Source organism: Triturus cristatus, chromosome 2_2, assembly GCF_964204655.1.
Source record: "Triturus cristatus chromosome 2_2, aTriCri1.1, whole genome shotgun sequence".
Lineage (NCBI taxonomy): Eukaryota > Metazoa > Chordata > Amphibia > Caudata > Salamandridae > Triturus > Triturus cristatus.
The window spans coordinates 1,242,040,208-1,242,057,409 of NC_140582.1; the positions used below are offsets into that span (position 1 = coordinate 1,242,040,208).

The 17,202-nt window shown below is 48.1% G+C and overlaps 1 protein-coding gene across 5 annotated transcripts in view; it reads left to right on the forward strand.

Moving 5' to 3' along the window:
* The window catches only part of RTKN (rhotekin), a 606,092-nt gene that overhangs the window by 494,432 nt on the left and 94,458 nt on the right, over positions 1–17,202 (forward strand). For all 5 annotated transcript variants that reach the window (XM_085642925.1, XM_085642926.1, XM_085642923.1 and 2 more), the window contains exon 6: positions 9,555–9,773. In XM_085642925.1, the coding sequence (XP_085499051.1) occupies positions 9,555–9,773 (219 nt within the window). The remainder of the gene's footprint in view (positions 1–9,554; positions 9,774–17,202) is intronic.

Genomic DNA, 17,202 nt, shown 5'->3' on the forward strand with positions numbered 1-17,202 from the left:
CTGTTGACCTTGGACGACCCTAGGAGGTCGCTGCCTGCTTGCCTCCGGGAGCTGGACGCCTCTGCGGGGGTGGCCGGCTTCAAAATGAATATGAGCAAGTCGATGGCGTTAGACGTGTCCCTGGCTGCGGATACCAGGAGGGATCTTCAGCAGCTCTTCCCCATGCAGTGGTCCTCGACCACGGTGCCGTACCTGGGGATCCTACTGGCGCCTACGTTACCGGAGATGGTTACGGCCAATTATGCCTCCCTCAGCAGGAAGATCAAGGATGAGCTTGGCCGCTGGAACAAAGGCCTGCTGTCCTGGCTGGGGCGAATCGCGGCGGTCAAGATGACGGTGTTGCCCCAGATACTATATCTTTTCCGGGCCCTCCCGCTCCAACCCCCGGTGGGCTGGATACGACAAATGCAGGCTGACATCTCCCGCTTTGTCTGGCAGGGCCGCAGGCCACGCATGAAGAGGGTCCTCTCTACGCTTGCTCCGGAGGCGGGGGGTCTCGGTATTCCAGACCTCCGTAAGTACTTTCAGGCGGCACAGCTACGCTATCTGGTGGAGTGGAGCAGGTGGGAGTCCGACAAACATTGGCTCTTCCAAGACCAGGCAGTGGCGGGCCGCACCTTACAAGAGGTTCCATTCCTGCGCTGCGCGCATCGCCCCCCTAATCTTTACGCTTCCTTTGTTACGCGGGTCCCCCTGCGTGTGTGGGACGCGGTCTGTGAGGCCCGGGGCCTTACCACCTTCCCTTCGCCGCTCACGCCCATTGTGGGCAACCCGGACTTCTCCCCAGGGATGGAGCCGGGGGTTTTCTACCACTGGGTGCAGGCGGGCTGCAGGGCACTCTTCCAGATCTATGGCCCGGAAGGAGTGGTTCCTTTTCAGCAACTCCGCCAGGAGTTCGGCCTGACGGAGCTGGACAGATTGCGCTACATGCAGGTTCGGCATTGGGCCCTCCAGCCCCAGGTGCGTGCCACCGCCGCCCGTCCAATTACACCGTATGAGAGGTGGTTGGCCACTCGGACCTCCGACGCTAAGCTAATTACCGATCTGTACAAATACCTACAACCCCCGCCGTTTCACTATTACAACCCGGGGAGGGAGCGCTGGCACAGGGAATTGGGTAGGACACTCAGCCACAAGGAATGGGACAAAATTGCGTATCGGGCGCGGCACTCTGCATATCACACGGGCCTTACGGAGACCTTTACTAAGGTGTCCACATACTGGTACTACACCCCGGAGAGACTGTATGAAATGCACAAGCACACTGACAGGGGGTGCTGGCGGAGCTGCGGGCAGGAAGGTACCCTTTCACACATTCTCTGGGATTGCCCAGTGCTGACCGCCTACTGGAAGGAAGTTCTGGACGAGGTGGATAAGCACTTTGGGATAGAGCTGCCGCGACTCCCGGCGTATGTCCTGTTGGGCCTTCCCAATGACCTAATGTACCCACTGAAGTCCCGTAGGGATAGGCAGATCGCAATTGCGCTGGGGTCTGCGGTTCAGAACATTCTAATCCACTGGCGCACAGCCACCGTCCCCTCCATCACCGGTTGGTTGCATAGGCTTTGGCATGTGCTGGGGATGGAGAAGCTGTCGCTTACGGTTGCGGGGGAGATAGACCAATTTGAAGAGCTGTGGCAACCCTTTCTAGCGCTGCTGTCCACTGAATTCCGGGAGCTCACCTGCCCGAGGTATCTTAGGCTTCTCAGGCTGACGCCGCCGGTGACCCCGGCGGACTAGTTTACATGTGAGGCGGGGACCTCCCAGGGAGGGGGGGGGGGGGGTTGCGGGGCTTCCTGGTGAGGATTACTCTGGTGCGGGACCATAGGACGGGGGGGGGGGGTGTGGGTTTTTTTTTTCGTTACTGGGAGGATGGGGGACGGGGGGGGGGATTGTGTTCTGTTGAGTTGCTGATGGCTTTCATTGCTTAGATTTGGGGTGTTGGATACGCGGGCGGGGATTCCATAGCTTGTATTTCTAGCCTTCATCTACTGTGTTTTTCCCCCTGACTTACTGCGCTACCTATTGTCAACCCTCTGGAGTTGCACCCCTTTTTCTTTGACTGTATTCCATGTATCCTGACCTCCTATCCCCCTCCCCCATGGTTTGTTTTTGTTTCAATAAAAACGTTTTAAACATAAAATGGCGCCCGAGTCTTACCGGCGAGTTGCGATGTAGAAGAGAACCTGAAGAACATTGTGTCGTGCTCACCAGAGTGCCTCCGCGAGTGTCCTGAAATAATGCAGAGACGTTCCGCCGCATGGGAGAGCGGTTCGGTGATCTCTACAGCCGCGTTGAAAGCCTGGAGGAGGCCTGTCGCTTTACGCTCTCACGGAGCTCCTGAAAGCGGCGGCCATTCCCTCCGGATCCTAAGCCACGGCCCCAGAATCATGACCATTGTGGTATTCTCTTTCTCCATTTTCCTTCGATCCAAGTTCTATAGACCATAGAACTTGGAATGTATGTCATGCCTCATGAGTCAGTTGCTCCTGGGTGGCTGATGGATGAGGTTGTTATGAATAAACCTCCATCTTAATCTATAAGTTGAGTTAATGAGTTATTAAGAACATCACACTGGCGACGAAGTGTTTATTTGGTCTAATGATTGTCAAAAAGAATTTGTGGAATTAAAGGAAGATTTAAAAAATGCACCAAGTTTACAAGCATTCATCCCTGGTGGAGAAACTGTTGTGGTGACTGATGTAAGCTCGAAAGGGTTAGGTGCTATTTTTAAGGCAAACTAGAGATGGTAAAGAACATTTAATTGCATGTGCATCAAGGAGCTTACGTGGGCCAGAATTAAATTACTGAGTAATTGAAAAGGAGGCGTTGGCTAGCTTCTGGGTGCTCAATACGTTTCGAAACTTTTGTTTGGGGAACTTATTTTAAGGTCTGTTCAGATCACAAACCGTTAAAAGAAATTTTTACGAAGAAGGGACTTGATTTCATTTCATCACGTATAAGACAATGGGTCGTTGGTCTGCAGGATTTTAATTTGAGTGTAGAACTTCTCCCTGGTGTTGAGAATGTTTCATCTGATTGTCTGTCACGTTTGGTTTGTGATGTAGGAGAAGAACAATTGGTAGATGATTTCCTAGAAGAGGAAGTCAGTGTTTGAGAAATAACCTCAGGTGTTATAAAAGAGGATGAGTGGAAAGAGGAGATTCAAAAAGATAGTGAGTTGAAAGTTATGAGCATGATTCAAATGAAAGTTTTACATGATGAGTCCTTGCCCAAAATTTGGCGAACAGTTGTAGATGAATTATCTGTTGACAAAGAAATGTTACTGAGAGGGACCAAATTGGTGCCTCCTTCCTCACTAAGGAAACAAGCATTGGCATAGCCAATAGGTCTCGCCTTTGGGACCTTATAAGTTTTGAGTTATGCAGCACAATATCCTTGGTGCAACAACATCAAGTGTTGCATGGCTAAACACTTATACGTCCCAAAGGCGAGACCTATTGGCTATGCCAATGCTTTTTTCTCCCAAAGCTAATACCACTATGGACAAAGGAGCCAGCACGGTGCCGATCTTTAAATTACTCTATAAGCACATTATGCATTATGATTATATAATAAGAGTTTTTTTACGTTGAGAAAATAAAAGAAACCTAAATATTCTAATGAGTGTGGTGTTATAATGGTTAATATGAATACAGGAATCTCAAATTGAAAGCATTTCACAGACTTCCGGCACCAGTGTTAGAAATGCACAACATTAAATCAAATACAACAAGCTGAACGGAATCCCACAGTGATGCTGTCCACATAAATAATTACAGTCCGCAGTACACTGAGATGCCAAGAATCACCAAGAAATTGCAGCAGCTGCATCAAAAAGACACAAGAGAGACGCTCCCATCTAAACCCCAAGGCACACATCCAGCCAGCGTAGCCAACATTTGGATGTTGCACTAGCTACTGAAACAAAAACAAATTTAAGTTTAATATTTTCACGCTGACTCATAACGCTTCTTATATTGCCGAGAACTCATGCTATTCAGGGAACCGCCGACGTTTAAGCTCCTTGGCAGGTCCATTCTGCCTGAGTGAGCAGCACCTGCTGAGCTGACCACCCGAGCGCTGCAACATCTATGCGAATAAAGGGCAGTCTCTGGGCCCAGAGCTTCATATATGGCTCAACCTATGTGGGAACTTGTGCACAAGGAAGACAATGCCAAGTGTAGACATTTGTAAACGACTCCTCTGTTTAAACAAGCATACGTCATCTTAAATGGTGCAACAAGGAATAGCAGAATGCAGCGAAATGGAATGCCACATTTTCTTATTACAGTTGATTTGTAATGTCAGAAATAGTCTGTAACGAGAAAACCGAAGCTAGGTGTTCGTCTATGCTTGTTTCAGGTATTCGAAGACCGTACAACATAGTTATGTACACAAATCCATTCTTTAAAAGGGTAACTGGTGGACATGCACCTCAAATACGGATTGTAAAGGAATCCCTAATATAAATGACATTAAAAAGAGAAAAAAACAAAGCGGAAATCTAAGTATTTTATTTAAAAGCTAGCTATTCACCAGTATATTGACTATTTAGATCTCATCCAGGAAGGGCATTCTAATAAAAAAGGTATGCAGAAATAAGCCACCTCTGTTCATTTCTTGCTAGGCGGGGACGGTTTTCTGACACTTTCATTCACTTCGTACTTCTTAAACTGTGTGTATACTAGAATTCTCGGACTTCCCGTGGCTGGCAATTAGTTTTACAATGACAGAAAAGCAATTCACAAAATGAACGCTGGAGGTCACTGTTAGCTCTAAGAAAATCTTGGTAACAAACACAGAGAGGCAATACAAATATACATTCCTTTACTTCGGATGGTTTTAGGTCTTTTCGAAGCGATGTGGGTACCCGTAATCAATGTTTTCATTTCGATGGGGGAGGGGCAGAGTGAGGCGCTTGGGAGAGCAAGGCTTAATGAGCCATAAAAGCCACATGGCGGCTGCGCGCGTGCACGCGCTCGTGAACGCAAGCTTGAGGCCAGGAAAAGATTGTGGTAGCACTTTGAAAAGCCACTAACTAAATGTCTTGCAGCGCATGCGCTGGCACAGCGAGTCCTAAAAATGAATGGAGAAGGCACATCAGGGTCACTTAGGGATAGTGAAAACAAAGGAAAGATTGAGAGCTTGTTTCTGGTGGCCTGCCATGGATTTGGAAATTGAGCGAGGGGTTAGAGAATGTTTGCAAGTTAAAATCAGTGATAAGTTTCTTACCCCTCGTACTGTGCCCATGGTTTGTCGTAGACTTCCTAATAGTCCATGGGAAGATATTGCTATTGATATAGTTGGTCCCCTCAATGGTGAACATCGTACACCTTATTTAATTGTTTTGATTGATCTTCATACCAGATGGGTTGAGATTTCGTGTGTATCAGATGTGACCTCTAATTGTGTTATTTCTTTTTTACAAGATGTCTTTAAGAGAGAAGGATTTCCAAAAACTCTCTTATCAGACAATGGCCCTCAGTTCTGCTCTGGACAAATGAATGATTTTCTTTTATCATGTGGTATTATTCATAAAAAATGTTCAGTTTATCATCCAGAAAGCAATGGAGCAGTTGAAAGATTTAATAGGGTTATAAAAGAAAATATTCAACTATCCAGGATCAATTCTTTGAATTGGAAGGATGAGTTACAAAAGTGTATTCTGGCTCATTGTTTCATTCCTCACACCTCTATTCGGAAGTCGCCTTTTGAGCTATTTAAAGGCAGAGCTCCTAACACGAGTCTGTGTCCAGGTTGGATGACTTGGGGTAAAGATGTGAAAGACAATAGCATTGGTGTTTGGAGAAAAAGAGAAGAAAATCTGCAGCGCAAAAACAAAATTAATTTTGATGAAAGGAACAAAGTAAAGCAAGTTCTTGTAAATGTGGGTGATTTAGTACGTGTGAAGGCTCCTGTAGGAGCATTGTCTTGGTCGAAGTTTACTGTGCCCATGCGAGTTACGAAATGTTTAAGAAATGCCGTTAAATTGGAAAATGGAAAGATCTGAAATTTGAGTCGAATTGTAATTGTCAAATCCAATCCTGAAATGAATAAGTCTTGTATTAATTTGTCTAATGTCTCGGATGAGTTATCAAAGTCATGTCTGAGACTTAGTGGTCGGAAGATATCGGTACCTTTTTATATGAAAGACTATGTTAATTAGAGTTGTGTGGATTCATGATTTTCTTTGTTAGAATCTCATCTGTATTTCATTTTGCATCTCATGTTCAATTCGTTATTGGAAGGGAGATGTGTGGTATTCTCCTTCTCTATTTTCCTGAGATCCAAGTTCTATAGAACATAGAACTTGGAATGCATGTCATGCCCCATGAGTCAGTTGCTCCTGGGAGGCTGATGGATGAGGTTGTTATGAATAAACTTCCATGTTAATCTATAAGTTGAGTTCATGAGTTATTAAGAACATTACAACCATCACCACAGCACGAGCCAATATCATTCCAACAGCGACACCTGCTGGCCTAAAAAGGCACTGCAGGAGCTGAGGCACCATCCAGACCAGCGATCACTGTTCCAATAGCGACACCTGCTGGCATAAAGAGGCATTGCAGGATCTTTGACACCCACCAGACCAGTGATTATCATTCCAAAAGCGACACCTGCTGGTGTAAAGAGGCACTGCAGGAGCTGCGGCAGATCATTGCTCCTAATCGTGACCCCCTACAGCCCTAGAGGGGCATTGCTGGATCTGTGACACCCACTCAATCAATCAGTCAATCAGGGATTTGTAAAGTGCACTACTCACCGTGAGGGTCTCAATGCGCTTGGGGTTCATGCAGCTTCACCTCTTTCGAAGAGCCAGGTCTTGAGGCTCTTCCTGAATGCTTGTAGTGTGGGTGTTTGTCTGATGCTGAGTGGGAGTTTGTTCCAGGTCCTGGCTGCGATGTAGGAGAAAGATCGCCCCCAGTTCTGGCTCTGTGCATGCGTGGTATTTTGACCAGGGCAAAATTGGCGGATCGCAGGCTTCTCTTGGCTACGAGGAAGGAGATTCTTTCGTTGAGGTACTGGGATCTGATGTTGTGGGAGGATTTGTAGGCGTGAGTGAGGAGCTTGAAGGTCGCTCTCTTTTCGACAGGGAACCAGTGGAGTTCTCGTAGGTGTTGGGTTATGTGGTGTTATTGTGGGATGCCGAGAACAAGTCTAGCGGCGGCATTCTGGATTGTATGGAGTTTGAGGAGTAGAGATTTGTATATTCTGGCGTAGAGGGCATTCTCATAGTCCAGTCTGCAGGTTATGAGTGCGTGGGTGACGATCCTTCTGGATGGGGGGGATCCAATTGAAGGTCTTGCAGGGGATGCTGAGGGTGTTGAAGCATATGAAAGATACGGCGTTGATCTGTCGGTTCATGGTGAGGGAGGAGTTGAGTATGATGCTGAGGTTGCGAGCGTGGTCTGTGGGTGTGGGGTGTTTGCTGAGGGTGGAAAGCCACCAGGTGTTGTCCCATGTGGAGGGGTTGGTACCGAGGACTTCTGTTTTCTCCTAGTTGAGCTTTCGGCAGCTGTTGCTCATCCAGGAGGCAATGTCTTTCATACCTTCCTGAAAGCTGTGTCTGGTGATGTTGGGTTCGTTGGTGAAGGAGAGGATGAGCTGGGTGTCATTGGCGTAGGATACTATGCTGAGTCCGTGTTTTCTGACGATGGTGGCAAAAGGGGCCGTGTAGATGTTGAAGAGTGTGTGGCTGAGTGAGGATCCTTGGGGTACTTGGCAGGTGATCCCTTTGGGTACAGAGGAAGGGTGGGAGTCTGAGTCTTTGGGTTCGGCTGGTGAGGAAGGAGCGGTTCCAGTAGAGGGTGGTTCCCTTAATACCGGCGTCATGGAGTCTGGCGGTTATTGTGTGGTGAGAGACGGTTTCGAAGGCTGCTGAGAGGTCTACTAGGATGAGGGCAGCCATTTGGCCCTGGTTGAGGATGGTGTGGATGTCGTCCATGGCAGCTAGGAGGGTGGTCTTGGTGCTGTGGTGGCTGCCGAATCCGGATTGGGAAGAATTGAGTATCTGATTGGCTTCTATGAAGTTTGTGAGATGGATGTTGACAATCTTCTCTGTGACTTTGGCTGTGAAGTGGAGGAGAGAGATGGGTCGGTAGTTCTTGAGGTCCGTCAGGTCTGCTGTGGGCTTCTTGAGCTTGACATCTGTGTGTTTCCAGTTGTCGGAAAAAGTGCCTGTTTCGAGGAAGCAGTTGATGGTATGTTGTAGTTTGGGTGCTATGGTGGAGGCGGCTCTGTGGGAGATGCGGGGCGGACTGGGGTCGGTGGGGGCTTCTTAGTTTATACTTCTCATTGTCTTGGCCATGTCTTCTGTGGTGACATGGGTCCAGGCAGTGATGGTAGACTGGATTGCGAAGTCGGTTGGAGGAGTGGGGTCGGTGTCTAAGTTCTGCTCGTCAAAGTTGTTGAAGAGAGTCCTGATATTGAGATGGAAGTAGAAGCCGAGTTCGTAGCAGAGGTCCTGGGAGGGAGGGACGTCGGAGGATTCTCTGGGGGGTTTGGTGAATTGTTGTATGATGAGGAGGCGATCCATCCAGATGGGTTGCGTGAGATGGCTGAAGCGAATGTTGTGTCCTCCAGCGAAGATGGGGTTGAGGGTATGTCCTGCTTTGTGGGTGGAGGTGGTGACAAGCTGTCTCAGTCCGATGTTGGCGAGGTTGTCCAGGAAGGCAGTAGAGTTGGGGTCGCTGGGGTTGTCGAGATGGAAGTTCAGGTCTCTGAGGAATATGTAGTCCGTGGATGCGATGGCATGGGGTGCAATGAGGTCTGCAATGGTAGTGGTGAACGTGGTGCGTGGTCCGGGAGATCTGTAGGACAAGGGTCCCATGAAGAGTCGTTCTAGGGTTGATCTGGATCTGGAAATGCAGGTGTTCCATGGGGGTGTGGAGTCGTTCGTGCTGGATGCTGTGAGTCGGAGGGAGGTTTTGTGTATGATGGCGAGTCCGCCTCCAGGGTGGTTGGGGCGGTCCTTCCTCTGGATCTTGTATCCGTTGGGTACGTTGGTTGCAAAGTCGGGTGCCGAGCTGGTGTTGGTCCAGGTTTCTCTGAGGAAGGCTACGTCGGGCGAGAGGGTGCTGAGGAGGTCAAAGATTTCTACTGCGTGTCTGTGCGGGGAGAGGTCATTGAGGAGGATGCAGCTCAGGGGTTTGGGTGCGCTGGCGTCTGGTGGGTTGGTGGTGGCGGTGGGTGTCTGGAGGTGGATGATGGTGCGGTGGCAGTGTCAGCAGGAAAACTGGCCTTGGGTGATGTTCGGTGTCGACAGCTGGCAGTTGGTCATTCTTCCTAACCGTGACCCCTACTGCCTAGGCTTGGCATTGCTGGATGTGTGACACCCCCCCAGATCCAAGGTCATTCTTCCTAACAGTGACCCCTACTGCCCAGGCTTGGCATTTCTGGATCTATGAAACCCACCCAGATCCGAGGTCATTATTCCTAACACCGACCTCTAATGATCTGTCTTCTTTCTGCACGTGCACTGTCCCGCTATACTCACATAGTTGCCTTTTGCGTGTGGTCTCACACTTATTCTCTTCCTCTGGTTCCAGTAACGACGCCGGTCCCGACTTTGAGCTGAAGGTGGAGATTTACAGCTGCGGCACCGAGGAGGACTTCTCCCTCTCTAACACCCCCAAGAAGCTGGCGAGCAAGCTGAGCAGCTCCCTAGGGCGCTCATCAGGGAAGAGGATTCGAGCGACGCTGGATGGCGTTGGACCAGTCACCAATGGAGGAGGCAACCCACTCCTGCTGCCTGCTCCCACGGTGGCGTGAGTATCCTTCCACTGGGGCATTACCAGGGGTGTTGAGATCAGAGGCTGTGGGCAGTTTCCGAAGGGTACACTCTAATGGGCAGGTCTAGGGGGTATTGATTTAATGCAAGGGCCGTTGATTCGGGCAGTACCAGGGTTTGTTGAGATAATGCATGGGCTTTGGCTGTGGACAGCATCAGTGGGGTAGATACCATCCTCCCATTGGTGACACTGATGGGCAGCACTGCAGGTCTTGCACTGATGTGTGGGCTTTGGCCATGGGCAGTATAGGGGGGAACGCTCTAGTGGGCAGGTCTGCGGTGTTGATATATTGTGTGGGGGCTGTGGGCAGTATCAGATGGGTACACTCTAATGGGAAGGTCTAGGTTGTTGATATAATGTGGAGGCTGTGGGCAGTATCAGTGGGGTAGAGACCAGTTTCCCATTGGTGACACTCATGGGTAGCACTATAGGCTGCTGAGCCTACACGTGGGCTGTGGGCAGTATCATGGAATCCACAGCCCTCCCATTGGCAATGTTAGGGGCTGTTGAGCACTGGCTCTGGGCAGTGTTAGGTGCAGCCTTAAATGGCAGTAGTATGGATTGTTGAACTAATGTGCTGGCTGTGGGCAGTATTAATGGTGTAGTCGTCATCCTCGTGACATCACCATGTGTGACATCGCAGGAAGTGACATCACCACATGTGACATCACTGTAAGTGACATCGCATGGGGCATCCCAGGAAGTGGCAACACAACCCATGGCATCACAGGAAGTGACATCAGATCTCACATATGTTAAGCAGGTCTATAATGAGTACATTTGAGCATAATATAATATTTAACAAATTAGATTTTCCATTGGGGTTGAGCCAAAATATTGACGCAACCCTGTTGCAAAATCTGGGCCTCAACTTATACATGTATTCTTTGTAAACCCTGCCACAAAGAAATTAGCAAAAAGGAGAAACCTGGCAGTAAATCTGTTCTACTTAATTGGTTGCAATGTCTGTATTTTAAAATACCTTATGGGGTTAAGGCACCTACTGCAGAGATCTTTGTGTGCAGGCTAAATCTCATGGAATAGTAATAATGGTAGGATAACTCTGGAGGGTATCGTGTTTGCTGGAGAGATCTGTGTTTGGTCTGGTCCTAAATCAAAGTAGCCTAGGGGGATAATATGTCTCTTGCACAGCACATGATGTAACACGCACATGATGGTTTTTTATTTAGCATAAGTGGGTTACTGCTTTTAACACAGAGATCCTTTTGTTAGTTGCAGTTCATAAATTGTAGTTCTATCACAGTGAGCTCTGAAGGACATGTGACTCCTACACCCCGTGACTCTCACTGCCTTGTGTAACACATCCTCTATATTTATTTACACACACATGATTTATTGTCAATGTATAATCTGTACAAGTGATGTAAAGCGCTCTGACACCCGGCATTAGGATGAGTTGTGCATAAAGCGCTGTAAAAGAAATGAAAATAGTGGTATTTAAATCGTTATTTGTGTAAATACTGGGGCGATCAACACATCTGACATTCTTACAGTGTCCGCATATCTCCAATACACAAGGACTGAACAAAGTCAAAAGCATTTCTCTCTTAAGTACATGTGAAGTGATAAGAAGTGAGTCGTTGCGCGATAGGGCGGGAGCAGGAGAGCACCATATCTACAGAGATACGGCTCTTTCCTCCTCTCCACCTAGCACCGGCGCTAATTTCACTCCTTAATGCCATATCGTAAGGGTGTGTGCATGAGTCTAGCATAGGTTTTGTACAGGGAGGGAACCCTTCCTGTACAAAATACCATGCCTAGACAAGTTTTAATGCTTTTCCCACTTTGTATGTGTGCTACACAGTGCAGCATGTGTGCAAAGTCGGAAAAGAGAGGAGAAATAAAAACATTTCTACTGTTAGCGCCTCCTTTGAAGTGGCCTTCACTTTTGACTCTAAACCCTCTCTACAATTCTTTGTAGACCGGGTTTTGCGTCAAAAGGCATGGGTGGTTGCATGGGAATGCCCATGTACCACCCATGTAACGCCCCCTTGGTGCTAAGTAACGCGCTATTTTTAGGGTACTTTCCAGTGCAAAACAAGGTTTGTGCTGGAAAGTAAATTCTCAAAAATACATTTTGTGCTGGTTTGCGTCACTTTTGTGACTCTAACCCAGTGCAAAATGTTTGAAAATCTACCCGTATATTTCCCAACCATTGCATCTAGGTATGAGGCTCCAGATAGCTCCCAGCCAGGACACTTCAATAAAAAGAGGCCTGATGGCCCCTTAACTCAGGCTTTTGTTATGAGTGAAGCTGGAATCTGATCAGTCCCTTCCCCGCCTGCTCGTTGCTGCTCAGAACAAAAGCAGAACCTGCAAGCGCTGCTGAATGTGTTCCGGTGTCGGAAAATTTCACCGGGACGAGTTCGGCATATTTGTGAATTCTGTCAAGGGCAAGTACCTCACCTATATTCAACTCAATAATATGGTTACTAAGGGATTGAGACCTTTTTTCCCCCTTTTTCCTCTGAGAAGTAGGAAAGGAACCTGGTACTCCGCTGAAACTGGCAGGCGTTGCAGAAGGGTCGACGGTGTCTACCCTCTGAAAATAGTTGTTAGTTTAACTGCATCTACCCTCGGCTCGAACCATACAAGGAAGTGCTCAGCTAATGCATGAGCTATGGGCAGTATAGGGGGGACACTGAAGGGAGGTACTAGGAGGGTTCACCTAATGCACAGGATCCGGACAGATTAGATGAGGCCCTACAGGGCAGTACAAGGGAGTGTTGAGCTAATAAGCTGGCTGTGGGCAGTGTAAGGGAGGCGCAGACCTCCCGTTGGTGACACTACAAGCAGTACTCCCAGGTAGCCTCTGCACGTCCTCTGTGGCATGTTAACTTCTCCATCCCTCCACCCGGACAGATCAGGGCAGCATTAGTATAAGAGGCAGAGCAGGAGGGGCATTAGCGATGGCAGCAGTGGGGCAGTAGCAGCGGAAGCAGTTGCACAGTACTTCCATGATGCGCGCATGAGCCCTTTCTTGCAGCGTGCAGTACCCAGGCGTTAACAGCAGGTGCTGCTGTAGAGCACTTGCTCTGCATACTTCTGCCATCGAGTGCTGGGTGTTGGGGTTGCAATTTGTATTTTTTAAGGAAAGGTTTTGGTTTTGAGGTCACAACTGATGCCTCCCCGAAACCCATAATGCACCAGGACATAGGGCTGCATTTGCAGTTTGGTAGCTGGGATACTGCATCACAAATATGACGTCTATCCTGTCTGCCGTATTACAAATACAGTGGTATACAACACACTTGTGATGTGGTGGACGGTGTATCAGTCACATTTGTGACGGAGTATCCCTCCCTCCAAACTCTGAATGAGGCCCTTTGACTCCGCCTCTGATTGCTTCATCGGGTTTGGACCCGACATTGGAATTCAAAAATGACCGCACAAGACTTCTACAGACATTGAGCATCTGTCGACAGCGTGGAAGCCGACATCAGCCCGAAAACCTTGGGGAAAGGCGTATGGGAATGACTCGTGGGCGGAGGGGTATGCAGAACACTCCTTTTAAAATGCAACTGCAAGTTCCTCTCTTCTAACCAACATACCATGGTGCAAGGGTGCCGGCGCATGGCAGCAGTGTGTGCGCCAGTGCAGGGAAGAACACAGGAATGCAACATATCATTGTAGATATGTCGCATTCCTGTGCTCTGAAAGTGCCGCAGAGTGGTGCAGCCAAAGGGCTTACCGTGCCGCGGCGCTTTCTTGTAGATCTGCCCCACAGTTGGGAGGATATTGAACAGCTTATTCAATATCTCCCAGACGCTTACAGAAAGTGTGCAAAATAAGTAATGCTGGAAAGAAAGATCATTTCCAACTTGAATATTAGAGGTGCAAAGACAATGTTGGCACTAGTTTAAGAGAGATACACGCCTGCAAGTCACTTCACCGTCATGCATGGTTGAGAATATCAGGGTTAAAGCCAGAGGTGCAGACGCACATTCTTTAAGTACTTCTCGATGGGGAACATCTTTTTGGACTGCAGATCAAGTTGTTACTTGAAAAAATAAACAAGCTTGGCAAAGCTTGGGGAGAGGAGTTGGCCAAACAGCTAGGGCGGTCGACCTCCAATCTGGGGAACTGGGTTCGAGGCTCGGCAATGACGCTGAACATCCTGTGATCTGGGCAAATCACTTAATCTCCCCGTGCCTGACCAAAATGAATGTGTTCATCTGTAACAAAACTGGTGCTCATGTAAAACCCTCTGATACCCGATGTCTCGGGTCTAGTTCGCGCTATATATAACTCTGAACAAAAAAAAAAAAAGCCAATCAATCTCACCTATGAAAGGTATTGGGATATTCAATGACATTTAGTCATGCTGTGCAGCACCACAGTTGATTTTCAGCATGAAAAATTGAAAAAGCCATATGATGCAACTGTCGCATCATTTTGTAGGTGCACAGCAACACCCATGCACACGCCTACCATATGAGGCAAGCAGTTTTTTTATATTTTCATTTACCAATCCGAGATGGATTCATAAATAAAAGGTATGGCCAAAGTCACTTTTAAAATTTTCTGTATAAAAACATTTTTTAAAGAAAAAAAATTAAAGAAACTGGGGAAGGGGCGGGGGACAAAGCAACAATGACAGAAGGCAGGCGGGGAGAGAACGACATGGGAGAGAGAACATGCGCATGGCTAGGGTGAGAAAAAGGCATGGGTGAGAATGTATTCACAGGGAGATATCTTCAGGAGCAAAAGCATAACGGGCTAAGAGGGCATCGGAAAGCAAACCGCAACGGAGGAGCGGAGGAAGTATATGGCAATGGACGGCGACCGGGGGAGAGCAGAATAAGGGTGAGAAAAAAATGTGGATTACTGGGGGTGAATAGAAAAGCCCACCAGGAAAAAAACTGGAAAACACATGCACTCTCATGGAGTGCTTTACAAAAAAGAAAAAGTTCTCAAAGAGCGAGCAATTGTGAAGAATAGGAGCCTATCAGAGAGATGGTATACAGGTTTTGCAGTGTGAATCCTTTTCTGGATTCACATGCTGTGCATTATTCCGCCATCTAGTGGTTGGGTCCGGAATTGTCTCTTTTTTTTCTTTTCTTGTTTTGGTGGCTGTCGCCCACCATTTGGTACCAGGTATGTCCTCTGTGTGACGTCAGACGGTTTCCTGGAGGTCGACATGCGTGGTAGCCATCTTCAGATTCTTTTTTCCACCGTTGGGTCTGGAAGCACAATGGGAAGCTTGGAAAAAAGTTTGGTGTTTTTCCCGAAAAAATTTCAAGAAGGAAGATTATCACTGAAACTTCAATGGAATATCGTCGGAGAACAACCTGAGGAACACTCCAGGACACAAATGGCAAGGTAGGGGCCATGGAGAAGACCTCATTCAAATTTTGTTCGAAGTGCCATCACAAATACGCACAACGAGGCCCACACACCATGTGCAATCTCTGCCTGCCGTTAGATCACCAAGACGAAGACTGTGGGGCCTGTTCAGCATGCCTGCCGAAGACACTCAGGACGTGCCGAAATCAGAGACAGGCCCACTACACCACGATGTTGCAGGACTCGAACAAACCTACCATGAGCGAAATGGGGCTCTCCAGCGACGAGGAGGAGCTCTCAGCTCCAGCAGAATTGACACATGAAAGTTCGGACATCGAACTTATAGAAAAGGACGCCGGAAAGAGACACGCCGATAAGAAGGTGAAGGAGTCAAAAAAGAAGACAGAAGGTAAGAAACTAACATCCGTCGGAACCGAAGGGCCACAATCCAAAGCCGGCAAAGGCAGCCTCGACGTCGAACAAAAAGGCGATCAAAGGTCAGCCGCGATCAAAAGAAACCCACTGGACCCATCCAAAGGTCTCCGATGAGAGAAAATTGCACAAGCCGTCGAAAACAAGGGTCAACAGAGAACCCGAGAAAAAAGGTGCGAAGCCAAAAACAACCGTCGATGCCGAAAAGAAGAGAAAGTCCCCGGACTCCGACGCCGAAAGGGCCCTCGAAGTCCAAAACAAAAAGAAGAAGGCTCAAGGTAGAAATGGCTGTTCTCTTACAAAGAAAAAGGGAATTTGACGAATCTTTAAAGGATTTAGAATCCCTAAAGCACCGGAAGCAGAACCAGAGAACGTCGACGCTGAAGAGGCAGAAGACGCCGAAGAGGAGGAAGACACTATCTTCAACTCTCCACCAACACCAGAACCTCGAAGCGAAGGACCCGAGGAATACGGAAACTTACCGGAGGATAACGAAAATGAAGGAAACTTTGAAGTCGACTGGAACGATCTCGACACCAAGAGTCTAGGGGAAGAAATCTGCAGCTATCCTTCGAAAACACCCCCCCCCAGATGACATCGGCTTCTACAACGAAGTGGTGAAGAGGGCAGCAAACCAGTTTGGGGTGCCCCTAGAGGAATAAAAAGGGGAAATATGCTTCCTGCTGGAAACTCTAGCACCTACCGCAAGAGGCACACAATACCTTCCCATGCTCCCAAGTATTTTGGACCAAGGCAAGGAGGCGTTCAAAGAACCAGCTTCCATCAAGGGGATCACTCCTAGAGTCGAGAAGAAATACAAAGCTTCGACAAATGACCCTAAATACATACAGGGAAACGTCACAGCTGATTCAATCATCATTACCACAGCTAGCAGGAGAGCAAATGCGGTCTCCAACACAGGACCTCCTCCAGAGAAGGAGAGCAAAAGGATGGACCTTGTGGGAAGAAGAATGGAAAAGGAGGCCGCAACGCAGTGGCGCATTGCCAACTCAAATGCCTTGCTCAACAGATATGGCCACCAACAGTGGGACGAAATGGAGGAGTTTATCAACAAACTCCCAGAGGATGACAGGAAGAGAGCAAAGGCAGTAATTCAAGAGGGAAAGAACATAGTCAACACATGCCTCAAATCTCCAGTAGACACAGCAGATACCGCGAGCAGGCAAATGTGCACAGGAACCATACTCCAAAGACATGCCTTGCTCAGGATATCTGGATTCAAGCAAGAAGTCCAGACATCAATAATAAATAGACCCTTTAACGGACAGGAGCTATTTGGAAAAGAAGTGGATGAATCACTACAACAAATTAAAAAGGACAACAAGACAGCAAGGGCAATGGGGGCCCTGCAACAAAGAGGTTCTTTCAAAAGAGGAGGCTTCTCTAACAGGAAGACCACCGAAAGAGGCAGCTTCAGCCAAAGCCAACAGCCACCCCAACAAAGCCAGGGACAAAACCCTAACCAGCAAACAAGTCAGCAATCTAGCTACCAGAGATGGCAGCAGCAGAAACAGCCCTTTCGAGGGCAAGGTAACGGGAGAGGAAGAGGCCAAACCTCCAGAGGGAGAGGAAATGGCTCGAACTGACCCCAACACAAGAAGGGACCATCACAAGACACCAGTGGGGGGAAGATTATCCCTTTACC